Source organism: Trichomonas vaginalis, chromosome III (genome assembly GCF_026262505.1).
Source record: "Trichomonas vaginalis G3 chromosome III, whole genome shotgun sequence".
NCBI classification, from domain to species: Eukaryota; Parabasalia; order Trichomonadida; family Trichomonadidae; genus Trichomonas; species Trichomonas vaginalis.
The window spans coordinates 2,095,340-2,121,319 of record NC_067205.1 but is presented as its reverse complement, the minus strand read 5'-3'; the positions used below and the strand labels follow the sequence as shown (position 1 = coordinate 2,121,319).

The window sequence follows — 25,980 nt, the reverse complement described above, 5'->3', positions numbered from 1 at the left end:
AAACCAGGTATATGCTTTAAATATATCATTAAAATCTGATGTATATTACAAATGCAGATTGTGGAAGATTATTGTACATGACTATTATTAGAAATCATTAAAATTATGAATATAAATAATTTTGCCAATGGAAAACAAAAAGTAATTCTGTATGTTTTGAGTAGCAACCTAATATATACTAGATAGGCTCTCTAATATAGTTAATTAATTTTAAATTTAATCAATATTTGATTCAATATCGATTAAAATTATTAATGTTATAATGATTCCATTGTTTTATTACATTGATTTCGGTTAATATACTAATGTGTCGGAAGATAAATTATAGAAATTACGAAATTACATAAAAAGGAAGTACTTCCAAATAAAACAAATTGCCAAATGTATGCATCATTTCGTTATTATTAACTGCATTCTTTTTAAAATGAATAATACTCCCAAAATGATATGAAAATCACCAAAATTTATTTTGTGTGGAAATATTTGAAAAATATGTATCGAGATTTATTTGCGTGAATAGAAGTATTTAAAACTTGATAAAAAAGTTTACAAAATCTTGGGAGCGGTTAGGAAAAAATTGAGAATAAAAATCGGATAAATACAATGAGCTGATTGCGTTCAATCATATTTCGAAGCATAAATTTGAGGAATTTGACAAAATTGTAGAAAATTTTTTATGCGATAATCGTTTTTTTATTCAAAAATATATATTTGATGGGTTGCTTCAATAGTTGTTGCAAACCTCATTCTAATGCTTTGTTATTTCTTGGTCTATGCGATTCAGGCAAGACTACAATTGCATCATATATAGAACATAGCGCATTTCGCGTTTCACATCCAACATTAGGCGTGCAAATTACGAATGCCGTGTACCAAGACCAACGCGTAGAGATTTGGGATGTATCAGGCAGAGATGTAGCATATTGGTCAAGATATTATTCTATAGCTTCGGGCATAATTTTTGTTATTGATGGTTTAAATCTCAATGATTTAGATTTGATTCTCCAGTATATGACTCAATCCTTAGCAAGGCCAGATGTTCGACACTTACCAATTCTTATTTATTGCAACAAAATTTGGGACTCTGATCCTAATAACGTAAAACATATAATAGAAGCGAAATTAGAATTAAATAATCGCGGCCTAAACTATCAGATTCAACCTTGCGATCCAAAAATCGGAAAAGGAGTTTTAGAAGGTTTTTATTGGCTCATGGGACAAATTCCACACCCATGAACTCTGTTTTTGTTTTGTTGTTAAATGTATTTGTTTTTACGCTCAAATTTTTATCGATACTATTCATCTTGTCAAATCAAATTTATTCAGATTCTTCCAACATAGTCAAAACACTTCTGTCAAATTATCACCGAGAAATATTTCTATTTCTGCTCAAATTGTCCCTTTGCTATCAATAATCTTTTTACATAACAAAAATACTCTCATAATACAGAAGGTATTTAGTATTTTACTGTTCACTTAATTACCATTTGTTCAAAAAAATCCGAGCTTGGATCGCTTGAGAGCATTTTCTTCTCATGAGAGTATTGAAAAGTGACATACTTAAAGAAAATTATTGAGTAACGAAATCAAACACATAAAGAGCTTACTCAGGTATGTTGCAGTTGCATTAAATGGTGTATAGTTTGGCAAAAAGAAAATAACAATTTATAAAACAATGAAATTAAACTCTAATTCATAATTTTCGTGTGCAAAATCTCAATTTTTTTGAGAGTAAGAACGCGAGCAAAATGAAATTGAGTTTGACAAAATCAACTATATAATGATTCAGATTAAATATTTGGAGGCAACTGTGCTCTGCACATTGGACAAACGAGCTTTTCTTCCATCCATCTGGACAGACACTCCTTATGGAACGAGTGCTGGCAAGGAGTTGTCATTGTTTCATCTCCTTCATGAATTTCAGTCATGCAAATGGAGCATTCTGTTCCTGGCTCTACGTGAACACTGGTGTAATCGAATATCTTAGGTCTTGAGCTCTTAGGAAGGAAGAACGCGCCACCAAACTTATTCTGAAGTAAAACAATCACAGCTTGTAAAACTGAATATATCGTAAAAGTGACACAAATTGGAAGTGAAGTTCCTCCATTTATATTACTTGGATATAAAGTGAAGTACCAAAGTGGGATGAGCCTTCCAATTGTAGATAGAATAACGAACCACTTGTCCTTCTTCTTCGAGGATATATGTTTGGCCGAATAATAGATCTGAGGTATGAAATATGAATAAATGTAAGGTAAAGTAACCATTGGGAAGTGGAATGCAAGTGAAACTGCAAAGGCAGAGACTGACATAAGAACTGTGACTTGTGTAAAGAACTTAATATGAACTGTCTCCCAGCCATTCTCGAATGTTCCATTGGATTTAAGCAAAAGAGCCATCATTCTCATCTGGAATGTGAAGTAAACAATGATTAAACATATAAATGTAACTAAACATTCTGATAAGAAGTCGTAATTCGCTAATCCAATTTCTAAAACTAGTAAAGAGTAGCCAAAATCACAGCCGACATTAAGAATTATGGATGGCATAGATAGTTGAAGCAAGTTAACATCTGTAACAAAGTTTCTGGTCAATGAGTACCACGCGTAGGAAATAAAAACTGCAGAAATGCCAGCGACGACACCAAAGATCCTGCCTTCGATAGCATACTTCATAATGTTGAATCTACTTCCAACAAACGATATTGTTATATTTGGATTTTCGCTGATTATATGTCCGACTACAGATTGATTGATTGCGAATTCGTGGGTTTGGTTTGTTTCTTGTATGAAGTCTAGAACAAAGAATCTGGAATGATAGTAATCTGGTAAAGATTCATATGTTTTATCGATATTAATTTTTAATTGTGTGACATTTAATGGGCGTGTCATGTTATATTTAACTATGGTATTGTTTATTTCGTTCACATATGTTTCAAGAGAAACAGGAAGTGGAAAATCCATGTGAAATAGGAAATTTGACTCATTTTCGAAATTAAATAAAACATAAGTATGGTTTGATCCGATAAATTTTACTTCTGTTGAATTGTAAAATGCTGCATATGCTTGTGTGACGTTGAAATTATTGACTATTTGAGGTTGATCAAAAATCATTTTGAATCTACCAGTGGAATTAATGGTACGGTTGTATCTGCTGACACCTGTTGCAGTCCAATTACCGGGATAAAATGTCAAATTCTCATAAATGAAGCATACCGATGTAAATAGAAACATTTTTAGCGATACTTTGAAATTGATGAGGGGGGCACAAACTTGCCCAGTGAGGTGAAGTGAAAAGTGACATGTTTACATGCCAGAAATGTAAAGTGTCAGATTTGAAACAAAAAATGGATTAATTTATTATTATATGATAGAGAGATTTGGTAAGTTACTATCAAATTTGTAAGTAAGGGAAAAAAAGTAAGAAAGAAAAAAAATTTTTAAAAATAAAAAGCCACTCGCTTCGCTCGCGGTTGACAAAAAGAACAAATTCGAAAAATAATTGTATGAAATTACGAAACTAAGCCACTCGCTTCGCTCGCGGCTGACGAAAAGAACAGATTCGAAAAAAGATTGTACGAAATTACGAAACTAAGCCGCTCGCTTCGCTCGCGGCTGACGAAAAGAACAGATTCGAAAAAAGATTGTACGAAACTAAGCCCCTCGCTTCGCTCGCGGTTTAAGTAAACAACATATTTCAGATTATCGATACTAAAAATTTTTTTATTTTATTACATTTTTTTTGCTTTTTTTTTAAAGCTTCTTAACTTAAATCATGGAATGTCTCAAAGACAAAAGTAGCATACAGCATGTAAAGCTAAAGAAAGATAATCATAATTAATACCTTAATTTTTAATATTACGCATTTTTAGGTGCAAAATTTAAAAACATTCTAATACAATAGAGCAGTTTCCAAAAGTAGCATACAGCATGTAAAGCTAAAGAAAGATAATCATAATTAATACCTTAATTTTTAATATTACGCATTTTAGGTGCAAAATTTAAAAACATTCTAATACAATAGAGCAGTTTCCAAAAGTAGCATACAGCATGCAAAGCTAAAGAAAGATAATCATAATTAATACCTTTAAAGTTTAAAATCTTGATTTTTTTAAAATCAAATATTTATAACTTTAATACATACAGCTTAAACCTTATACTTGTTTTCTCTTGTGAGAAAGCAATCTTACAAAGCTAACAATCCTAAAAAATAAAGAATTAAAATTTAATAATTTAATCTAACAAAATTTCTCTCTTTATCCTTTTGCACTCTTTATATGCAACTCAAATCCATCATATAATATTCCTATAATACTCTTGCCTCAAACAATGACGAACAAACTGCTATTCTCATTTAATTACAGACCAAATCTATTCAAATTTCTGAATTTTTAATTTTCATTCCAATTTCAAATGGAATTAGAAGAAGAAACTATCTTTACTGTTATGGATCTTTGTAAATTTGGAGTTAAACAAGAAATACAAGCACAGTATGGATATGGTGAACGTGTCAGAAAAGAAAGATCTCAGATTTCATTCCACTGCAAATATCCAAAATGTCCTGCACATTTTAATGTTGCAATCTTGGATCAAAATAAATACAAACTAATCAAAATAGTTGAAGAACATGATCATTCCGCCCCAAATGACAAAAGTCAATATTCGTCTGTCTTTTATCGCAAATATTTAGAACATTACTTCCAAACAGATGACAATCAAAGAGCGATAGCACAGCCAAATGCATTCAAAGATCTTGAAATTCCTCTTACAGGTCCGTCCATTCCAGAGATGTACGCTCAAAAACCACGTGCAATCAAACGATTTGCAGAGAGAATACATGCTCTTCAAACTAGATATTCTCCTGACGATGTTGTGTCATTGCAAATCTTTGTTCAGACAGTACAAGAAGAATCTCCAGATGATCTCATTGCATTTGAAGTCTCAGACAATAATATGTGTTTCTATTACGCGCCTTTTGAAGGCAAAGCTTATGTGCATAGTATCAAGACATTTCATATAGACAGCACCTATAAATTGTTGCGATCAAACATTCCATTGTATGCATTTACTGGCAAAATCAAAGATTTTCACATTTTCCCTTTTTTATATTTCTTTTGTCAACCAGACACTTATCAAAACATTCAAGTTTGCGTGTGCGCCTATCTCAGATGGGTAACAATTGAGCCAGAATACATTAGCATGGACTGTGCTCCACAGATAGCTCAAGCAATAGAAGAAAGCATTCCACAAGCTCAAATACTTTGGTGCGGAGTACATGTTCTTCGTGCAATTCTTCGCAAATCAAATAAGTTTTCTTCTCAAGAAAAATTTGAACAATTCTATAATTTGATGAAGGATTTAGTCTTCAAATTAGATGCAGAACATGAGGAAGAAGCAAATGCTGCCTATGATCAAGTTCTGGAGTTGCTCGACACAGATCCAACAGCATCTCAATACTTTAACAGACAATGGCGTTACAACATATCAAGATGGATTGCTCGTGACAGGCGTGAAGGCGACGCAACTAACAATATTGCCGAAGCTCATTTTAGAACACTCAAACATGACTATTTTCCTGATCGAAAAAATCTCAGAATTGATGATGTTATTATAGAAATTTATACAAAAGTGATACCATCTTTCGTTATCAAACTCAAAATTGATCAAAATCCAGCAGATGACCGTGTTATTAGGATCATGGAAAAAGCAACTAACGCAGAAATTGATGTAAAAAGACAAAGAAAAATCGAGAGTATTTCAATGCTCAATAGATTGCTCAATGCTGTTAGTGATGACTCAATAGATCCCACTAAAATATATCCTACCTTGAAAGTATTATTACAAAGAACTCATTTTATTTAATTTTGATTTTAATTTGAGATTAAATTATTAAATTTTAATTCTTTATTTTTTAGGATTGTTAGCTTTGTAAGATTGCTTTCTCACAAGAGAAAACAAGTATAAGGTTTAAGCTGTATGTATTAAAGTTATAAATATTTGATTTTAAAAAAATCAAGATTTTAAACTTTAAAGGTATTAATTATGATTATCTTTCTTTAGCTTTGCATGCTGTATGCTACTTTTGGAAACTGCTCTATTGTATTAGAATGTTTTTAAATTTTGCACCTAAAATGCGTAATATTAAAAATTAAGGTATTAATTATGATTATCTTTCTTTAGCTTTACATGCTGTATGCTACTTTTGGAAACTGCTCTATTGTATTAGAATGTTTTTAAATTTTGCACCTAAAAATGCGTAATATTAAAAATTAAGGTATTAATTATGATTATCTTTCTTTAGCTTTGCATGCTGTATGCTACTTTTGGAAACTGCTCTATTGTATTAGAATGTTTTTAAATTTTGCACCTAAAAATGCGTAATATTAAAAATTAAGGTATTAATTATGATTATCTTTCTTTAGCTTTACATGCTGTATGCTACTTTTGTCTTTGAGACATTCCATGATTTAAGTTAAGAAGCTTTAAAAAAAAGCAAAAAAAAACAATTGAATACTTTACTGGCTGGGCAAATTTGTCGCCGCCCCGAAATTGATCGTTGCGTATCCAAATTCAAGATTTTTTGATAATTTTGCAGCTCTTTCCCATATAAAACAAATCTGTAGAACCAATTAACCATTTGTGTCAGGGAAATACGTAGAAATAACGAGGTTTAGAAAAAATCACACTTTTACAATTATGAATTAATAGGATGAAATATATTCAATATGAATTTTAAGGAACTAATTAAAAAAAAAAAAGGTAGTGGGGCCTCCAGGCACTTCGTGCCCTCTAGCCCTGAAGATGTTTAGTATAACTTTGTCCGGACAAGTAAGGGTCTATCGTCGCTACAGGAAAAGTTACAGGCGTTCCAAGGAAGTATACTTTGAGAAGCCTTTCCCCCCTTATAGAATGAGATAGGACGGTTATTTACAAAATGACAACACTTTGACCGAGTAGTTTTTTGTGCTGAACAAAAAGTGTCATATAAACATCTGTCAAAAACTGCTTTTTAACTTCACTTAAAATGCCACGTAAGCTACGTAAGAATATACGTAAGAGGAAGAGAGCATTGAAACATCCAATAGTAAAACTGACACACAACAACAGTTGCAACAAACAAATGATGAATGACCCACTATGTTGCAACAAATGTCAAGCAACCCTATGCTTTTAAACCGAGTTATTGGTGCACAGAGTGGAGTTAAGAGCGGCACTTTTAGCGAAAATGGCAGGCTTGGTGGAGCTGCAGACGAACAGCTTATAACCCTCAAAGTCAAATGAATTGAGTTCACTCAAAAATCAAATAACAGATGTCAAAAAGTCAAAATAGACATACAGAAACAAATAAATGAAAATGAAAAGAAACTAGAATATGACAGACACACAAAGAAACTAAATGAGTTAAACGTAGAGAAAAGAAGAAAGAAGAACAACTGAAAGAACTAAGTACAGAGGAATATGCGAAAAAAGTGTCAGAAAAAGCAGCAGAAGTAGCAAAAATGGAACAAGATGTTATAAATTTGAAAAACCATACTACTCAATATAAAGTACTGAAAGATGAAGAGATAAAACAAAAAAGCCATGAAGACATATATGGATAGCGATGAGTATAAAAAAGAAGTTGAAGCAAATGTAAAGGCAGAAAAACTTTTACAGTTGCAAAACCAAACCGTACAGTATGAAAACTTAGCACAAGAAAGTAAAATAACGACGCAGCCATGCAAAAGGCAATGAAAGCGCAGAATATATAAAAGCTAATAATGACTGGTTAGATGCCAAGCCAACGCTAAAGCAGCCCAACTTATAGGGTCAATAAGGACAAAAATACAAGCGGATGAAGACAGTTCAAATGAAGCTTTAATGAATGCTGACTTTAAGAACGCCTTCGAAGCTCTTCATAGTAAGGTGTGAAACTAGTGAACGACTTCTCATCTGGAAAGAAACTGAAGTCTGAAGGTTTCGACAACGAGTTAAGAGAAGTAGCACAAAATATGACGAAAATAACAGATGCAGCAACGAGACAGGCAGTTCAAAGTGCCTATGACGCCGTTAGAGCAACTGTTGTGGAAAGTCAAGAAAAAGAGTTACAACAGACCAAAACAGACCTAGTAAATGCTTTCTTAAGAACGAAAAGTCAGGTAGGACATTATGCTGCAGATGGAACATATGTGCCAGCTGGTGGAACTTATATACCACCAGATGAGGTACAAGAAACTCAACAGGAAGAAGTTCAGATACAACCAGACATGGAAGAAATAGTTCAGCAACAACAGCTAGAAGAGCCTGAAGGAAACGAACAAGTCCCTCCTTTGGAAACTACAGAAATAAATGACGCAAGACTGAAACATTGGGTAAAAGCTTTCCCATTCACAAAAGATATTATTGGTAACATGGAAAGAAAACCAGAATGGCTACAAAAACATATATTTGGAAACGAGCTTATTCCATATGGACAAGCTATATTTGAAGAGCTTGAACCGGAAACTCAGGAAAGAGTCATGCAAACAATAAGCGACGACTCAAATACAAACTATGACAAAATCTTTCTAGGATATAGGTTACCTGAGATGGGCGACCAGAGCCCAAAGGCAAAAAGGACATGGGAAATTTACAACATACTAGGTAAACATGAGGCAAAGATGCAACAACTTGAAGCAGAGGGCAAGTTACCAAAAGCGACACCAAAGAAGAAGAGTAGAACAAAGTGAAAATAGTGAAGAAGTAACTTCATCTAGTGAAAGTAGTGGCAATGAAGGAAAAAGAAGAGTTAAAAACTCAGTCAGGAAGAAAGTAAAGCTTGGTCCGAAACAATTATGACAAATAAATCCAACTATTCTATATTTTTACCCATATGAAATGTACGCCGCTCAGAATATAACGCCAACAGTTTTGGATGCCATGAACGGAAATGTTTCCGAATGGTATAACGAATGCGACAATGCCATTAGAAGGTCAGAAATAGTTCCTGGAACTTACGAATATACAACTGCTGTTTCTTATGGAAACGTAGGTGAGTTTGGAGAAGGTTCTTCAACAACAGTAGATATTGCTTGCGACAGGTTTCATATTATTTCTATTGACAACTCATTCTTATACGTGGAACAAGACATTGAAATAAAACCTTCTGCCAAGTTGTCTGACAAGAAAGGTTGCAATGGAATTTTCTATGTCGGATACCAATATGCTCCAGAAGTTTTCATGGGATATAAGATATATTCTAACTCTGACTTAGTTCAAACAGTAACATGGGCAAACTATGAATGGTTCGCTTTGAGAAACTCAGTACAACCACAAGCTAGAGAACAAACAGACCAGTATGCAACTATTGAGAAAATAAGAAGACTTGACCCTAACGTTCCAGGAGTTTATGTTAACCTTTCTGGTTCAGATGGAACTGCTGCCACTAAAGTAAAACTGAAACTTAGAGTTCCTTTGTCATCTTTCCTCATCTTCAGGTTTTTAAGATACTTACCAAACTGGGCAGGAAAAATTTCTATCGAACTTACTCCAAGCAAAAATAACTTAGTCATTGCACCAACACAAGACCCATTCAGCATTACTGTAGCTGGAACTGGTGGAGCCAAGTTCTGTGACTTTTGCAAAGACAAAGTTGACTTAGACTTTGGTTTCTCAAACTTCAACAATGAAGTAAACTATTATTTCAATGCTGCTGGAACTGCTTGGGACCCAGTTAAGTTTACATGCGAAAAGTTTGAATGCAAGAGAATAGAAAGCAGACTTGCAGTCTATATGTTGGACCCAGATATTTCAAATGCTTTAGCTGCCAAATATATTGCAGTTCCACTTATGTTCCCTATACACCAAATATCTGTCAAAGACTTTGCAGGTGAAGTTGGAAACCAAAGTGCTGACCCAGGTGCAAGAACAGATATTGCTTTAACAACTGCAATGAAACATGCAGATACTATGTTTGTACTGTTCAGACGAACTATAAATGACTATTCTTGTTTCTACAACCCCGGTATTAAATATCATATAAACATAGATGGCAAATATTATCCAAGAGAAGAATATTCTACAGTTGAGGATATGAGGTCATACAACTTGACATTAGATGCTATGAACTTTAACAACAACTTCACAACAACCATTAACCCTGAAATGCAAAGTTCTATTATGCCATATGTGAAAGTATGGACTCATACAGGAGGTCAAAAAACTCAATATACAAATGGAGACCGTTCAAACTTTTGGCTTGGCATTCCATTTGCTGACTCAGAAGACTTTATGGGTGGTATTTCAACTGTTGGTACAGTTCAAATACAATATACTGGTGACAGAGACGGTCCAGATGAATTGAAAGCAAAGAAGTTTACAAAACCAATAGCACTTTTCACGGAAGATGCTCTTTTGAAGATTCGTTCGATGAAACCTGCTGGGGCTCCTCAGATTGGCATAACGACAGCTTCCATCGAGCAGATTTTGGCAGCAGGTCAGTAAGTTGTTCTTGAACTGACTTCTCTCCGTCAAATATTGACAGTACGCCAGTTTTGACATAATATTGTAAGATAAACTTTCCTTTAGAAATATCTGTAAGTTTTGTTGTTATATTTTTGTCAACGTCAAGAACTTTCACCATCTCGGTTATACCAACTTTCTTTGCTTTATGAAAATATTTAGGTTCAGCAAAGACTGCTATTCTATAACATTTACCATTGTTTGTATAAAGAACTATTCTGTCAATGTATTTGTATTGTTTGTGTGTGTAAACTTTGTTCTGCTTCAATTCGAAGAGATACTCGAATACGTCCATCTTTTTATTCTAAGTAAAATGTCATTTCCGAAAAATAGAAGCGTGAGTGTTTCAAAAGGTTTAATGGCGGTAGCAGATGTGAAGTTAAATTCACCAACTCAAACAAACAGTCAAAGTGTTATTGTCAATGTCAAAGACAGAGATGTTGAAGTGGGGAAACCATACGAAGACGAAGATGGTATAACAATTGTTCCTGTAAAAGAACAACCAACATATCCTGAAGTTAGCAGAGACTTAAGTTCTGTTGCAGATATTCGAAATGACTACCAACAACTGAAAGACAAACTTCAAACTCAGGAGAAGATTTGTCAAGCTTTAAGTATAATGTTAAACTTGGTCGAACACAACCCTGTAAAAGTGAACTCATATGTCATTGCACCTCATGAAGTTTTGAAAGAACTATTGAAACTTTTGACAGAGGCAGACGATATAAACATCAAAGAAATAGAACCCGACATTAGTTGCTGTGGTGTTTCATATAATGTCATTGACAAGATATACGTTATGAAAGGAGGTGAAACGTTGAACTTAAAATATAGTTTCCCAGACGTCATAAAAATATTTGACGATCACAACATTTCATTAAAATTTATTTGCTAAGTAAAAATGTCAAAACTTCTTGAAAGATGTTTGAAGAAAAATAATATAGACTTTATTTCATGTAAAGGACTTTACACACTTTTGAACGATATGAAAGACCCTGTTTTGTTTGTTCGTGTAGACAAAGGAAAGTTCTATGTCTTTACAAAATATTTGAACTTCTTAGACAGAGAACTTCAAGAAACGCCATGTGAAAGTTTAGATGAAGTTCTTCTCCACTTTCAGAAAAACTTTTAAATATATATAAATGGCAGAAGATATAATGGTTTATACTATTACGACTAAAAACCCTGAGTCATATAATTCTATAACAACAAACTTACAAAGTCCTCAAGGACGATATTGTAAACTAACTTTAAACACAATGACGACTAAAGCCTGTTTTGCTCTTTTGACACCAGAAGACTTTATTGTTGTGAATGGTAAAAAATACTCCTTTGAAGATACTTACTCAGATATACCACCAACAGGTTTTGTTGACTTATTTAATACTTTAAGTACGGGTGTAACATGTGCTGCAACTAGAGCAGGTTTCATTATGTTTGGATGTCCGACTGAGTTTACTATAAACGATATGAGCTATAATACAAAACTTATTTCTGGTTTTTACTACCAACAGTTTCCTATAACAGGAAAAGGTGTCATACAAGGAATGTCTATTCCATTGACATTAAGCACACCAATCTTATATATTGTTTCAAACTTAGGTTCAAAGTGTTATTCGAATGTCGACAGAAACTATTATGACCAAAAGATACTTATGCGTATAAACAATACTTTCTCTGCTGGTTTGCCTATTGTTCATTCGAATGCAGAATTTTCAACCTTAGTGAACTCAAACACTTTGGCAAGTATAACGTTGACATTAGTTGACGCAAACTTTGTTCCTGTAAAACTTTTATGTCCTATGTATTTGTCAATGACGGCAGAAAGTTTCGAATTGGAAGATGCAACTGGTGAAAGTATTGTATTACAAGAACAACTTCAACAACAAATAGCTCAAGAACAACAAATGCAACAAATGCAACAACAAAGTCAAGAATAAAAAAAATATTTTTTTTTATTATAAAAATGTACAGAATAGATGTTTCAGATTTTTATGACTTCCAAGCATTCAGAAATATGTGTCCATTTAGAGACTATAACAAAGCAGTCGAGAATTTGAAACGTTTAGTCATTTATGTCGACTCTGCCCAGAATGTTATGTTATGAAAGAATGGGATGTTGTCTTTAACAAACCAAGAGCAACAATAGTGTCTGAACAAGAATGTAGACAGAAACTTAAGAAAATAAAAGTCGTACAAGTTGGCATGAAGATGTTAGATGCTTGGGATATCTTATTGTCAAAGTTAGAAGATTTTTCAGTTCGAGGTATAAAGTTCTATACACCTTCTCCAAACTTCTATTCTATCTTCACTGGATATAAATATGAACAAGTAGAATAGAAAGAAAATATTATAGAAGCTTGGTTAGACCATGTCAAAGAAATTATATGCAATGGAAACGAAAGAGTCTATGAGTATATCTTATGTTGGTTTGCAAACATCTTACAACATCCAAGTGCTAAAAATGAAACTGCTCTCATTATAATTGGAAAACAAGGAACTGGTAAGAACACATTCTTTACAGATATCTTATGCAAACTGTTAGAGGCTATTCGAACCCGAATATGACAAACTTAGAAAACATCTGCGGTAAATTTAACTCCTCAATAGAGAATATGAAACTTATAGTTTGCAATGAACTTCAAAGTATAGATACAACAAAAGTTTTGAACTCAGATGCTTTGAAGAGTCTTATAACAGACAAAGTTGGAGTTGTTGAAAGAAAGTATAAAGACCAAAGAGTTTGTGAAAATGTTGCAAACTTCATTATGGTTTCAAACAATGCTGTTCCGATGAAGTTAGAAAGTTCTGACAGAAGATATGTAGTTGTCAGAACGTCAGAAGCTCATATGCAAGATACAGAATATTTTGACGACTTAGCAGAAACTTTGACATCTGACTTTTACAACCACTTGTTCTCATATTTTATGACATTAGATATTTCTAAGTTCAATCCAAGACAAATTCCACATACCGAAGAGAGACAAACATTGTTAGAAGCAAACAAGAGTGTATATGAACTGTTCATAGATGAAACTGACTTTGTGTCATTAGATGAAAGGTCATTGTACGATTCGTATAAACAATATTGTCAAGAATATGGTTATATGACAGCTTCTAAACGTACATTCTTGGCAAATGTCAAAAGTCTTTTAGACGTACAGAATGGTGTATATACAAAGAAAAATTTTTCTGAGTAAATTTAAAAAAAAATATTTTTTTATCCGATAGAAAAGATGACAAAATTCATCTCAGTAAACAAGTACATGTCAGGACTTAAAGAAGAACTAGACCCATTCACATATTTGAATGTTTACTTCTACCATTTTGAAAAGTCTTCATTCAGCAAAGTTTGGAACATCGAACCAGTTAAGTTTGCTATTGTGACTAAAAATGGTGCGAAATTTGAAGACTTAGACATAGAAGGTTTGTTAGCAGTCAAAGAAAGTTTTGACAGAAGGTTCTCAAACCTTAAAGAAGGCAAAGCATACAAACTTGTTATACCTTATGAACCAAAGAAAGCAGACGACTATGAATATTATGAGTCTAAAGTTGTAGAAGTTCAAGGTAAATTGGGTAAAAAGATTTTAGAGTCTAAGCCAGTGTTTACTCCTAAAGAGGAAGAGAACATTGACATTGACCCAGAAATGTTCTAAAAATAAAATTTTATTTTTACATGTCAAATTTCTTTTTCTCTGGAACTGGTTCAGGTTCTTTCTTCTCTTCTTCTACTTTCTTTTCTTTCTTTTCTTTCTTCTTCTTTTCTGGTGGAGTTATGTCAAATTTCTCCGAACCATATTTATGTAAAAGTTCTTTGTCCTTTAATAGCTCTTCTATTCTGTTTTCTATTTCATCTTCAAGAACAGCGCATGTGTCTTCTTTGCATTCTAAGAACTTTTGTTGGACTTCATCTTTCCAATCGGTGTCATCTCTGTCAACAAGTCTGTCATTGACAAATTTTAAGACTGCTCTGCTTAATGTTTTATGGTTCTTGTCATATTCCCAGAAACAGAACTTTAGAACAAATTCACCTTTCTTGTTTACACTATGTAAGATTTTATGGTCGACAGATGTTTTGCTGTCAAAAAGTTTGTCTCGAATATAGATAGCGAAATCGCTAGACATTTTCTAAAAGATAAAATTTTTAATTTTTCTAAAAATATGTTAGAAAAAAAGTTTGCTGACATTGACAAGAAATTTGAGAATGTTTTAAACAAGAACAAGAGGAAGTTAGAAAATGCTCAGATAAAACCTATACATGACAAGTTCTTATTTGCTCAGAATGGTATAACAGGTCTAATCGCACCACCTGGGTCGGGTAAGACTTTCACTTATCTTAAAATGGCTGCACAACAACAAGAACTAGATGAGAAGAACCCATTCTATGAGTTAGTAGTCATTTGTAGTACTTCTGGTCAATTTGACCAAACCGTCAATTCGTTCAAAGATATTATAAAGAAGTCTAAGTTAGTATGTATAAAGGATACTGAGTTGTTAGATTGGATAAAGAAGTACCAAAGAAGAGTTTTGAAGTATAATGCTATAAATGAGTATATAAATTCGAAGTTTAAAGACCCAAATGAGGAAATGCAGAGAATATTAGAGAAGAAACACTTCAGAAACAAACAGAAAGAGATAGAATACATTTCGAAGAAATTGCAATCTTACGATTGGAAGACATACCCTCATAGGTGTCTTCTTATCTTAGATGATTTCGCCTCTCATCCTTTGTTAAAGAATAGAGAACAAGATATGTGTCGAATTCTTAAGAAGCTCAGACACTTTAACATCTCAGTTGTCATTTGTGTACAGACAGCAAAGAGTTTAAGTAAGGATGTTAAAAGAATACTGACTGACATTATACTTTTCCCCGGATTGTCCGAAGACGATTTCATGGAACTTATGAAAGAGTCCATGGCAGGTAAGTTTGACAGACATGAACTCTGGGAGAAGTACAAAGTCATACAAGACCCTCATACTTCTTTCAGAATTCATATCTACGCAAACAAAGTTCAAATTGTAAAAAGTCAAGCTTGAAAAATAAATGGTTCATCTACCCTACTTGTTTGAAGTTGTCAAAATACTCTGTTATTTTTTCTTTCAGTAGCGGTAAGTCTTCTTTGAAGGTAAGTATTGTACAACCTTTAATATCATAGTGTGTTTGAGGTAACGTATCTTGAACTATTTGTTTCACATCTTCATTTGGGGTCATTGAAATCGGTAAGTTTTCGCGATAGAACCAATTTCTGTCAGATTTGTAAATCTTAGCAAGGTCGTAAAAGCTTTTGTTGTTTCTTCTGACTAAATGCAACATAACCATGTCACTGTCTTCTTCATTTTCCATCTCTTCAGTATAAATCATATACTTATAGTTCTTTTCCTTACCTTTTGGTACCGAACGTGGTATTCTTTTCTGAATGTTTTTGTCTTTGGATTCAATGACTTCATCTTTTGCTTGAAGTTTCTTTTCCATCTCTTCACGTTCTTGTCTATGAATTTCGTTAAGAAGTCTGTAAACATGCCATGCATAACGAGGAGAAGCCCACATTGCAACTGCATTTACTAAAAGTCTATGTACATAATATCCTCTTAAATTTATTGGCAAATTTTTACGATTTTCATGTGTTTTATGCATGGCCGAAAAAAGTCGGTCTAGAGAAATTTCACTCAAAAGTTCTTGTGTGCTTTGGTTTTTGAACCAGTCGTCTGCGTGTTTAGTGTCTGGAGCAAAACATGCTGTCAAAATACTTTGCATTTGGTACATATCGTCTTTGACCGAACGAATGAGACGGAGTTGTTTGTTAAACTGAACCCACTCATATTCTTCATTTATAGCTTCATGGACTATAACTGTTGTTGTGTTCTCTGATGTTGACATATCTGTCCTTACATACAAAATAAAAAAATAAATAAAAATAAAACTAACTTTATTTTTTCTATCTTAAGGAAGTTCATGAATTTCATAGAGTTTTGGCGACCCAGATAAAAGTCGGTCTCGCTGTGCTTCACTGTTTTCATACGGAATCTCTTCTCTCGGTTTTCCGAGGGAAGCAATCTTATGCCATTTTAATCAGATTTTTGTGCTGAATTCAGCAAAAATATATTTTAGGGTAGAAGGTTAGATCTAACCTCCTTTCTAACCTGTTTTTTTCACAAGCGTTTTACATGGTAAACGTTATTTTTACATTATGACACGAAGTGAAGGTTTGCACTTCGTCAAAAATTAGCGTTATTTTTACATTATGACACGAAGTGAAGGTTTGCACTTCGTCAAATTTTATAAAAAATTAGCGTTATTTTTACATTATGACACGAAGTGAAGGTTTGCACTTCGTCAAAAATTAGCGTTATTTTTACATTATGACACGAAGTGAAGGTTTGCACTTCGTCAAATTTTATAAAAAATTAGCGTTATTTTTACATTATGACACGAAGTGAAGGTTTGCACTTCGTCAAAAATTAGCGTTATTTTTACATTATGACACGAAGTGAAGGTTTGCACTTCGTCAAATTTTATAAAAAATTAGCGTTATTTTTACATTATGACACGAAGTGAAGGTTTGCACTTCGTCAAAAATTAGCGTTATTTTTACATTATGACACGAAGTGAAGGTTTGCACTTCGTCAAATTTTATAAAAAATTAGCGTTATTTTTACATTATGACACGAAGTGAAGGTTTGCACTTCGTCAAAAATTAGCGTTATTTTTACATTATGACACGAAGTGAAGGTTTGCACTTCGTCAAATTTTATAAAAAATTAGCGTTATTTTTACATTATGACACGAAGTGAAGGTTTGCACTTCGTCAAAAATTAGCGTTATTTTCTGACTTTCACAAAAGACCAAAAATAAACGCTTTACATGTATTTTTCAGCAACTTCGTCAAATAATTTTATAGCTTTATCTATCTCATCTACTTCAAACGTTTCTTTACCTTTTATGGGAGCACCATATATTTTCTCAAACTTTTCAAGTAGTTCTGTTTCTGCAGCTCTCATATCATTAACCAACACAACCTTGACTCTATTGACTGTACTGTCATATCTTAGAGTTATATTATATGTTCTTCCTATCTTATATCTTTTTGTGTTGAAGTCCTTCGGTTTCTGAACGATGTAAAGTAAGCCTTCACTGCAACGTTCCGTATTGAATGAACCATAAGTTATGAAGTTATATCCAACAACTGGGTCTAACCATAACAAAACTATTGGTATAAGACTTTTGTCGATGAGATATGCTGCAGTTCCATAGAATTTTACCGATATCATAAGCTCAGGATTTCTTGTCAAAATTTTCTGAGTAGAAGCAATTTTAACCCAGTGGTTTGTTTTCTTTTCAGATGGAGATATAATGTCTGACAAAGAATATTTGTTGTATTTCTTTGAGTATCTTACGTTTAAATCACCTATTCTAACCACTTTGGTGTCATTGTCTATCTTTCCAACTGTTTCAAACTCAATGTTTGACATTTCTGTCTTTAAGTCTGCATAGTCGTTTCTCATACGTTCTATCTCTTTGACGGAGTAGTTATATTTCCTAATTGCTGCTTTACATTTTGAACATTGCGGGTTCATTTTTGCGTTATATTCTGAAACCTTACCTGCTAAAACAACTAAAGCGTCAATGGTTTTCTTTAACTCAAAAGTTGCTGGTTTTATCTGTTTGTTCCATATTTTGCCTCTTCTATCTTTATCTCTTATCTGCCATACACATTCAGCAACTAACGAAACAAAGTTGTCGTAGGTCTTAAATTCTTCAGATTTATATATGTCAGAAACATTCTTATATACCATGTCGCAATCTTTGTCCATAACTTTATGGTTGCAATGAAATCCAAGGAATTCATAATTTACCTTTCGTATGAACTTCTTTATTTCTACTGAGTCAGTTGCTTTGACTTCAATTTCGTCGAATTCGGGAATAGTTAGTTTTTGCTGCTGAATTTCAGGTAGTTTAGGCAAATGGTCGATGAGGTCCTGCATTTCATAAAGATACTGTTCATTTGTTTCATCTTTCGCACTACAGTCTAAATTACTTGTTAAAAGTTCTTGCTTTATCTTCTGGATTTTTGTTTCAAAAGTATATGAAGAAGGAATGAAGCTTTTCATTTCTACTAACATAGATGTTGGATTCATGACTAAAGAGTTTGGTGCTGTTGTTTGAATTGTTGTTGTGCCGATTGTTGACATTTTTATTTTTTTATACAAAATAAAAAAAATAAAAAAAAAATAAAACTAACTTTATTTTTTATTTCGGGAAAATTCATGAAAATTCAAGAGGGTAGAAAAGAGGGTAGAAGACAGGTTAGATCTAACCTTCTACCCTAAATTATATTTTTGGGTCCTTTACACTCATTACGAAGAAGTCTTGACAAAACATTTACGAAGAAGTCTTGACAAAACATTTACGAAGAAGTCTTGACAAAACATTTACGATGAAGTCTTGACAAAACATTTACGATGAAGTTTTGACAAATCATTTACGATGAAATCATGACAAAACATTTACACTCATTACGATGAAGAAGTCATGACAAAACATTTACGAAGAAGTCTTGACAAAACATTTACGAAGAAGTCTTGACAAATTCAAGAGGTTAGATCTAACCTTCTACCCTAAATTATATTTTTTGGTCCGGGAACAACTTTCTCTCAATTGGAGCTGTAGCGTACTCTTTGCGTAAGCGGTTCAGACCTTCTTCGAACTCTTGGTCTCTCTTCGATTTGGATTGAGATTGGAATTGCTGGAACATCCAAGGGTTGGGGAAGTAAGGCATAGGCTGAGGAGGGTAGTTCGGGAAGCCTTGTGGTGGGTAGTAACCTTGAGGTGGAAATTGGTAGTAATTTGGTGGAGGTACTTGCTGGAACTGAGGTTGCTGAGGGGACTGTTGTGGTTCTTTAGGTTCCTCTGGTTTGGGAATGGACTGGGTTGGTGGGACGTGGGACATTCGTTTGTGTCCTGTCGGAAGGAAAAACTTTTTCTGTCGGAAGGAAAAACTTTTTCTGTCGGAAGGAAAAACTTTTTCTGTCGGAAGGAAAAACTTTTTCTGTCGGAAGGAAGAACTTTTTCTGAAGTTCGACCAAAAAGTTCTCAATTTTCGAAAATTTGAATGGTTTACGGACGGACAACTAGAAAATTTTTTCCAGTTGTCGGGAAAAATTTTTTCTGTCGGAAGGAAAAACTTTTTCTGTCGGAAGGAAAAACTTTTTCTGTCGGAAGGAAGGACTCGGAATGCCAGAAGGATTTGACGAAGCAATTTACCTAATTTAAATTAACGACTGCGTAAAAGACTACTTGCGCAAGGTCATGAAGCCCAAGGTCAAGTTCACCACTATTTCTGGAAGGTCTACACTTCAGCTCGAGATTTCGACTGGAATTCCAATTGAGGTACCAGACGGGACAGCCTACGACGACATAAAGCAAGCAAAGAAAGAAGCTCTTCTCAAGTTCTTTGCAAAGCGCCCATGGATACAACTTCCAAACAGAGAGAGTCCAATTCCACGAATTATACAAATTCTCAGAGCACTGTTCCACTTCTCGGGTCAACCATTCTACATAACCTGTGAAGGCGACATCCAACCAGTTCAGTAAACCTTAACGTTTAACTTCACTTTTTTATGTTTTTTGTGAAAGTGTCAAAAATAAATTGTTTTCATGAGTTTTCTACGATGTTAGAAAAAATGTTAGAAAAAATGTTAGATCTAACATGCTAACATAAACATTATTTTTCAATACTTTTTCAGCACTTTTCCGTAGTTATATATGAAAGACAATTCGAGATAAAAGTCATAGTACAATGGAATAATATGTTGCACACCATTTGTTGTGAACCAAACTTGAAAGTCAGAGAAACTGTTACTAGGTGGTTCGTAGAATTTAGAAGCAAAGTCATAAAAGTCCTTACCAATACATAGAAAACTATTGTTGCTTGAACTGAAACTTGCATGACACATAACATTTTGAGGGTCAAACACGTTTCTATAAACTGTCAAATCTGCTGGTGGAAGTATAAATTTAAATGGACCATCTGGTGGTAATGGTTCGTTCTGGTTTAGTAACCGAAGAAATTGTGCCCAAGAACGTTTGTCTACTTTCCAAAATAAAAACTCTGTATCTCTTGGAGGGTTAATTTCAATCTTTTGAAATGAAACGGTGGAGTTCATCTTGTCATATTCTAGTTTCAGATAGTATGTTCCATTTAGTAAAGAGTCGTATTTTTCTTGAAATTCCCAATAATATTTGTTCATTTGAGTTTGAAAGTCATTTAGAGTTTTCTCAAGACTTTCGTCTGAACGAACTGTAAAGATTCTCATTTCGTCAAATTTGTCTATTAGACCATCAGAACCTTTATACTGCCCATGAAAATATACTGCGAACATAAATGCGTTAGTTCTATTTGAAAACAAAACTCTTCTAAATCCTATTGCCTTTGCATCTGAAGGACTTTGAAGCCAACGAATTGGATAGTCAAACCTGTATGCTCGGGATGAAATTTCTTCATCTGAAATAGTCCTACCAGCATTTGTAAAGATATAGTCTAACGGTTTTGTATCTGCTACTTTTGTTCTTTGTTTTTCAACCTGAAGCATTTAATATATGTAAAAATATATTGTTTTAAAATGGTATGCCATTTCATATTTCTCATCTAACAAACAAGTTTCCCAACGGTCTTCTCCAACAAACTCAGCGTACATTTCAAATAAAATTTAAAAAATGTCACTTTTTAAAAAATAATTTTTTACTTCATGCAATGTTTTATTTCTGTGCCGTCTTCAAGTATGCCCCAGTACTTACGCTTGGAGAGGACATGAACTTCAGAAAATACCTTATCTAGCTTAAAACAGCCCATCTTTTCACTGACCATTCCCATTTCAATGAGTTTGTTGTATCCTTCTTCGTTCGTCATGAGTGCGTCAATGTTTTCATAGTAAACCTTCACTTTGGATTTGACTTCGGAGAAGAATTTGTTGTAGTTGTCAAGGACTGCCTTTGCGAACTGAGGGTAAGACCAATGTTCGACAATAGGTTTTAATGTGGTTACTAAGCCACTTTGACCTTGAGTGAATTCGTACTTCAAAACAAAAGGAGAAAACCTTTCAACAAAGTTGTCGACCTTCTCATAATGTTTACTCTTCATCTCTTGAGGTTTCTTAATGGAATATCCCCATGTCGAATTCATAAGCAATTTGAGTGTCATTGCAAGTTTGGGGTTTGAAGCTTTCCTAATATCATACAGTTGTTGTATGACTTTTCCAACTGTATAGTTCCTTCCGGGAACTCACTATCTTCGTTTGGAATTCCAGTCGGAATATATTGGACAAACCTCATGTATGCAGCGTTAAGGTCGACATAGTATATCTTTTCATCTGAGTCGAACTTGTCGCAACCAATTGGTCCAGTTTGTGGAAATTCAAGTGAGTCTCTTATCTTCTGAGAAACTTCTCCTGTTATCTCATAAACATCGTCGAAGCAACCTGTTTCATATAAAACCTTCTGACCTAACTCAGATGCTCTCCAATACAATTTGACGTCAATTGGATGTCTCAATGGAAGTTTGTTTATAGCATCTTGAAGTTCTTGCAACCTCATTGGAAGTTCTTCTGGTTCAGGTTGGTATCCGAACAATCCAACTCCTTGTGGAATTGTGTGTACTTCTTTTGTACTAGAACTTTGTCTGGAACAACTTTTGGTCTTGCTAACAATGAAAAGTTTGTTTCGTCTTTTGGTACAAAAGTTTCTGTCAGCTTGTCATCTGGAATTGGTTCCAACAAACCTTTCTCGAAAAGAATGTTTACAGCTCTGACAATGTTGCACTTGCCTTTTCCGAAACAATGGGTTTGTAAGACTTTCGTTCAACATGAAGTGGTTGTGGACAATTACAATCTTCAACCATGGTAAATTGAACTCAACAACATAGTCGTCATGTGAAGAACCTTTAGCTGTAGGTATGTTGACTCGGATATTGACATTTGCCAACGGTGCAATTTTTGCCAATTGACCTCTGAGAATGTACCTTGTCTTCACACATGACTCAAGATACTTCATCTTCTCATCTGTAACAAGACCAGAGTTCCTGAGACATGTAAGAATGCAAGGTTCATTGACAATTGTTTCAATTGAATTGTAAATTCCATACCTTGTCAAGTCAATGTCAGACTTATTTATGAACGGGAAGTATCCAGCATGTTGTCTGACTGCTTGAGGGTTAGGTTGGTACCATTCGAACTTGACACTTGCAATTCCTTCAATTGCATTCAAAATGTCTGAGTCGGAGTCAACCATTTGTTCTCTCTTTGTAGTCTTGAAAGCGTCAAGAAGCATTGCAGCTGTTGTGACATTGCCATGTGCATAGTAAATGTGACCATCCAAATCTGTTATGGTCAATCTGAGATTGTATCCTTTCTTATTTCCGTCTTGTATGGCAGCAAGTACACCCATGAAGCCTTCTTTGTTCTTTCCTTCGTCAAAGTTGACTGTAAAGGTTCGACCAGATGTAATTTGACTTCTAACTTCACGATACTTCTCATATGCATATCTTGTTCTTTCCATGGAGCATGTGTGTCTTCACCTTTTCCTTTTTTCCTTCTCAAAGGATGCAATTGTTCGTCATGTTTCCAATAGAATCTGGCAAAGCCGTCGTGTCCTTCAACTTGAGGTTCACTAACATCGAAAGGCATGTCCATAAGACGTTCTTCTTCTAACCTCTCTAGTCTGTTTGGATAATTTGCACGTGCTGTTTCCAAATCCATTTCGTAGCGAAGACCAGACAATTTGTCATAGACTTTTATGGGTCTTCCCTTCCTATATTTAAACTTCTTCGAAACTCTCCAACCATATCTTTGCAACTCTGCTTTTATTCTAGCAGATTTTCTATCCATTCTATATGGGGGCATTTTTATAAAAAGAAAAAAAATATTTTTTTCTTTACTTAACATAACCGCCTGCTGCCATAAGTCTTTGACGCCAACCCATACCAGCTAATGAAGGTTGACTTGGTTTAGTTTCCAAACTAAACTTTGGTTTTGGTTTATCTTCAGTTTTTGGTTTCTTCTTCTATCGGTTTTTCGTCACTTTTCGGTTTCTCTGACTTTACCTCACCTGCAGGAACAGTTGTGTCGTCAACATCTTCATAAATATCATATGCCATTTGTTTTTGTTTTCCTTTCAACTTTTTGTGTTTGTTGTAAAGTTTAGAATATTTCGACTCTAAGTCAATGAGATGTTCTATAATGAACTGTTGGTCAGTGAAGTAAACTTTTCCATCTGTTGTCTCGAAAGCTCCTTCAGACTTCAATATTTTATTTGTGAGAGTCTGTTTCTTTTTTGAGATACTAGCCGTTCCATTTTTATGAAAAGTGACTTTGTAGTTAGGGTTTGTATTTCCAGACCTGGCACTTTCTATTATTGAATTTTTCTCTTCATCTGTAAGTTCTTTGACAGGTTTTGACAATGGTTCTGAACTTTTTGTTTGTGGTGTCAAATCTACCGTTTCAACTTCTTCGGTCATTTCATCTCAGTAAAAAATTTTAGTTTGGTTTGTTTTCAACTGGTTGTTGTTGTTTTTTAAGTCGGTCTAAAACTTCCTGAGGTATAGGAAGAACTTGACAAACACGTTGTGTAACTGCTGGAAGCCGACAAATCCATCTTGAACCCATTTGTCTCAATGCTGTATTGTTCATTTCATCTCAGTAAAAAACTTTACATTCCCCACGTTTGAGGCGGTTGAGGTTGGTTATTGTTTACCCATTGTTGTGCATGGTTATATCCTCTGTTAAAGAATCTTTCACCTTGGTCCATATAGTGTCCTGCTTGGTTATAGTAGTCATTTGCTTTGTTATAATAGTTTCCTGCTTGTCTTCCTACATTGTCCATCCATCCTTGAACTTTTCCTCTTGTTTCAGGATTTGGAATAAGATTTGTTGCATCTCGTGCTACATCCCAACCTTTCTGTACAGTTTGTATAATAGGTTGTGCTTTCTCTTTAAGTATACCTAATGTACTCAAAATCTTCCTTCCAACTCCAAATACACCTCTGGCTATTGTTCCCACTGCGGGTAAAAATCTGGATGCAACTCCTGCTAATGCGCCAAATAAACCCATTTCTTATGGGTTAAAAAATGACGAATCCAAACAAGAACCCCTATGTTTCTAAAGCGACAAAGAAAGCACTCATGGTAAAAATCTTTAGTTCAACACCAAATGCTTGGTTTATGGATATCTTGGAAAACATTCCGAGAGTTAGAACAGATGGACCACCATACTGGTTAATATTTGTTGGTCAAAACACAAGATACTGTGAAGCCATACCATTATGGTCCAAAAATATTTTAGATGTGAAAACTGCTTTGACAATATTCGTTGACAAATACCATCCAACAAAACTGACATCTGACTGTGAAAGTTCTTTCAAATCAGATGATGTAAAAAACTATCTGCGTTCAAAAAATGTAAACCAATATTTCATTGTCGACCAAAACCATTCTGCTCTTGGTGTCATTGACGGATGTATAAAAATGTTAAGAGACTTAAACCAACCACAAGGTGGTGAAGCAAATGAAATGTCATATGACGACAAATATAGACACTTCTCCATGGCAAAGATGAGACAAGTTTTAAATATTTACAATAGCCGTAAACAAAAAGGTTTGGGAAACCACTCCCCCGAAGAAATGAAAAACAACCCTGACTTAGAGAAAGACTATATATTTAATAATTTAGTCAAAAGAGACAAACAAGAAAGAATGCCGGGCTGCAAACTTCAGAAAGGTGACAAAGTAAAAATAGAAATACCTAAACGCGACCCATATGAAAATACTATTGACTATGACAACAATGGGAACCCGACAGGTACTCACATTCGTGTTCGTAAAAATAGAAGAAAGTATACAAGAGAATATTATGAAGTTTTAGGCAAACATGGCAAAATGTACACACTGCAAGCAGAAGATAAAACTACTATTGTCAGACCTCGTTTCAAACTTGTCAAAGTTCAAGGTGGTATACTTTCAAAGACAGTTCCTAACAAATATAAGACAACTCCTGACGAATATGCTAAAGAAGTTGAAAATGACGACTAAGCAATTCTATACCATGCGAATACAGTCATAAATAGTGGCATATAATCTTTACCCAAGCCTGTTGGATTTGTTGTGAAAGTATGTGAATGATTTCCTCCTGGTTCAGTTGGTCGAAAAGTCTTTTTTGCTGAATGGTTATAATCTGGAGATAAAACGTCATTGCCAGCATAATATTCTGAGTTGTATAATGGATGGTCTCTTAATGAGTGACTATGGTCACCAGAAAAGTTTGTCGTTCCTGTATGAGTGTGCGGTGGAAGGTTTGCTTCAGTAATTTTCTTCGAACCTCCTGTTTCCTTTGAAGAGTTTGCACAATACAAAAACCTGTCGACTATTTGTTCCCATGCACCAACACCAAACATTACTTGAGGACCTCTTGCATCCATAGATGTATAAATAGAACCTACTGGGTTCATTAAATCAA

General features: G+C 34.2%; 20 protein-coding genes and 3 pseudogenes across 23 annotated transcripts, besides 5 other annotated features; 12 read left to right on the top strand and 11 right to left on the bottom strand.

Moving 5' to 3' along the window:
• Nucleotides 1–477: 477 nt before the first annotated feature.
• On the top strand, nt 478–1,290 carry TVAGG3_0625020 (small GTPase superfamily, Arf family; the record flags this gene model as incomplete). The annotated part of the gene is made up of 1 exon (XM_001307625.1): nt 715–1,236. One exon carries the CDS (start codon nt 715–717, stop codon nt 1,234–1,236), a length of 522 nt encoding a protein of 173 aa, XP_001307626.1.
• Nucleotides 1,291–1,642: 352 nt separating this feature from the next.
• Nucleotides 1,643–3,235, bottom strand: TVAGG3_0625010 (RING finger ubiquitin ligase family; the record flags this gene model as incomplete). Its single annotated transcript, XM_001307624.1, has 1 exon — nt 1,791–2,963. The coding sequence occupies one exon, from the start codon at nt 2,961–2,963 to the stop codon at nt 1,791–1,793; it is 1,173 nt and encodes a 390-aa protein (XP_001307625.1).
• A 22-nt stretch (nt 3,236–3,257) lies between these two features.
• Nucleotides 3,258–3,280: a mobile genetic element.
• Nucleotides 3,281–3,519: 239 nt separating this feature from the next.
• Nucleotides 3,520–3,680: a mobile genetic element.
• A 732-nt stretch (nt 3,681–4,412) lies between these two features.
• On the top strand, nt 4,413–5,603 carry TVAGG3_0624980 (MULE transposase domain-containing protein; the record flags this gene model as incomplete). The annotated part of the gene is made up of 1 exon (XM_001307623.2): nt 4,413–5,603. A coding segment is annotated over one exon (1,191 nt), but the record flags the coding sequence as incomplete, so codon positions are not given.
• Nucleotides 4,413–5,861: a mobile genetic element.
• A 660-nt stretch (nt 5,862–6,521) lies between these two features.
• Nucleotides 6,522–6,544: a mobile genetic element.
• A 1,953-nt stretch (nt 6,545–8,497) lies between these two features.
• TVAGG3_0624950 (protein of unknown function, DUF4106 family) lies at nt 8,498–8,707 on the top strand (the record flags this gene model as incomplete). The annotated part of the gene is made up of 1 exon (XM_051240519.1): nt 8,498–8,707. One exon carries the CDS (start codon nt 8,498–8,500, stop codon nt 8,705–8,707), a length of 210 nt encoding a protein of 69 aa, XP_051087106.1.
• A 143-nt stretch (nt 8,708–8,850) lies between these two features.
• Nucleotides 8,851–25,980: part of a mobile genetic element that runs on past the window's edge.
• TVAGG3_0624940 (protein of unknown function, DUF4106 family) lies at nt 8,856–10,460 on the top strand (the record flags this gene model as incomplete). Its single annotated transcript, XM_051240518.1, has 1 exon — nt 8,856–10,460. One exon carries the CDS (start codon nt 8,856–8,858, stop codon nt 10,458–10,460), a length of 1,605 nt encoding a protein of 534 aa, XP_051087105.1.
• On the top strand, nt 10,837–11,373 carry TVAGG3_0624930 (protein of unknown function, DUF4106 family; the record flags this gene model as incomplete). Its single annotated transcript, XM_051240517.1, has 1 exon — nt 10,837–11,373. One exon carries the CDS (start codon nt 10,837–10,839, stop codon nt 11,371–11,373), a length of 537 nt encoding a protein of 178 aa, XP_051087104.1.
• TVAGG3_0624920 (uncharacterized protein) lies at nt 11,738–12,418 on the top strand (the record flags this gene model as incomplete). Its single annotated transcript, XM_051240516.1, has 1 exon — nt 11,738–12,418. One exon carries the CDS (start codon nt 11,738–11,740, stop codon nt 12,416–12,418), a length of 681 nt encoding a protein of 226 aa, XP_051087103.1.
• Nucleotides 12,445–12,818, top strand: TVAGG3_0624910 (annotated as a pseudogene). Its single transcript has one exon. A coding segment is annotated over exon 1 (374 nt).
• TVAGG3_0624900 (Poxvirus D5 protein-like family) lies at nt 13,043–13,678 on the top strand (the record flags this gene model as incomplete). Its single annotated transcript, XM_051240515.1, has 1 exon — nt 13,043–13,678. The coding sequence occupies one exon, from the start codon at nt 13,043–13,045 to the stop codon at nt 13,676–13,678; it is 636 nt and encodes a 211-aa protein (XP_051087102.1).
• Nucleotides 13,715–14,134, top strand: TVAGG3_0624890 (protein of unknown function, DUF4108 family; the record flags this gene model as incomplete). The annotated part of the gene is made up of 1 exon (XM_051240514.1): nt 13,715–14,134. One exon carries the CDS (start codon nt 13,715–13,717, stop codon nt 14,132–14,134), a length of 420 nt encoding a protein of 139 aa, XP_051087101.1.
• Nucleotides 14,151–14,603, bottom strand: TVAGG3_0624880 (uncharacterized protein; the record flags this gene model as incomplete). Its single annotated transcript, XM_051240513.1, has 1 exon — nt 14,151–14,603. One exon carries the CDS (start codon nt 14,601–14,603, stop codon nt 14,151–14,153), a length of 453 nt encoding a protein of 150 aa, XP_051087100.1.
• On the top strand, nt 14,640–15,002 carry TVAGG3_0624870 (P-loop containing nucleoside triphosphate hydrolases family; the record flags this gene model as incomplete). Its single annotated transcript, XM_051240512.1, has 1 exon — nt 14,640–15,002. A coding segment is annotated over one exon (363 nt), but the record flags the coding sequence as incomplete, so codon positions are not given.
• TVAGG3_0624860 (protein of unknown function, DUF4106 family) lies at nt 15,066–15,515 on the top strand (the record flags this gene model as incomplete). Its single annotated transcript, XM_051240511.1, has 1 exon — nt 15,066–15,515. One exon carries the CDS (start codon nt 15,066–15,068, stop codon nt 15,513–15,515), a length of 450 nt encoding a protein of 149 aa, XP_051087098.1.
• Nucleotides 15,694–16,356, bottom strand: TVAGG3_0624850 (KilA, N-terminal/APSES-type HTH, DNA-binding family; the record flags this gene model as incomplete). Its single annotated transcript, XM_051240510.1, has 1 exon — nt 15,694–16,356. A coding segment is annotated over one exon (663 nt), but the record flags the coding sequence as incomplete, so codon positions are not given.
• On the bottom strand, nt 17,491–18,668 carry TVAGG3_0624840 (organellar and viral DNA polymerase type B; the record flags this gene model as incomplete). The annotated part of the gene is made up of 1 exon (XM_001296805.1): nt 17,491–18,668. A coding segment is annotated over one exon (1,178 nt), but the record flags the coding sequence as incomplete, so codon positions are not given.
• Nucleotides 19,100–19,426, bottom strand: TVAGG3_0624830 (uncharacterized protein; the record flags this gene model as incomplete). Its single annotated transcript, XM_051240509.1, has 1 exon — nt 19,100–19,426. One exon carries the CDS (start codon nt 19,424–19,426, stop codon nt 19,100–19,102), a length of 327 nt encoding a protein of 108 aa, XP_051087096.1.
• Nucleotides 20,208–21,068, bottom strand: TVAGG3_0624820 (uncharacterized protein; the record flags this gene model as incomplete). Its single annotated transcript, XM_051240508.1, has 1 exon — nt 20,208–21,068. The coding sequence occupies one exon, from the start codon at nt 21,066–21,068 to the stop codon at nt 20,208–20,210; it is 861 nt and encodes a 286-aa protein (XP_051087095.1).
• On the bottom strand, nt 21,218–21,616 carry TVAGG3_0624810 (DNA/RNA polymerases family; the record flags this gene model as incomplete). The annotated part of the gene is made up of 1 exon (XM_051240507.1): nt 21,218–21,616. One exon carries the CDS (start codon nt 21,614–21,616, stop codon nt 21,218–21,220), a length of 399 nt encoding a protein of 132 aa, XP_051087094.1.
• Nucleotides 22,505–23,357, bottom strand: TVAGG3_0624800 (annotated as a pseudogene). Its single transcript has one exon. A coding segment is annotated over exon 1 (853 nt).
• TVAGG3_0624790 lies at nt 23,404–23,986 on the bottom strand (annotated as a pseudogene). The gene has a single exon. A coding segment is annotated over exon 1 (583 nt).
• On the bottom strand, nt 24,006–24,158 carry TVAGG3_0624780 (uncharacterized protein; the record flags this gene model as incomplete). The annotated part of the gene is made up of 1 exon (XM_051240506.1): nt 24,006–24,158. The coding sequence occupies one exon, from the start codon at nt 24,156–24,158 to the stop codon at nt 24,006–24,008; it is 153 nt and encodes a 50-aa protein (XP_051087093.1).
• TVAGG3_0624770 (uncharacterized protein) lies at nt 24,178–24,579 on the bottom strand (the record flags this gene model as incomplete). Its single annotated transcript, XM_051240505.1, has 1 exon — nt 24,178–24,579. The coding sequence occupies one exon, from the start codon at nt 24,577–24,579 to the stop codon at nt 24,178–24,180; it is 402 nt and encodes a 133-aa protein (XP_051087092.1).
• On the top strand, nt 24,597–25,389 carry TVAGG3_0624760 (uncharacterized protein; the record flags this gene model as incomplete). Its single annotated transcript, XM_051240504.1, has 1 exon — nt 24,597–25,389. A coding segment is annotated over one exon (793 nt), but the record flags the coding sequence as incomplete, so codon positions are not given.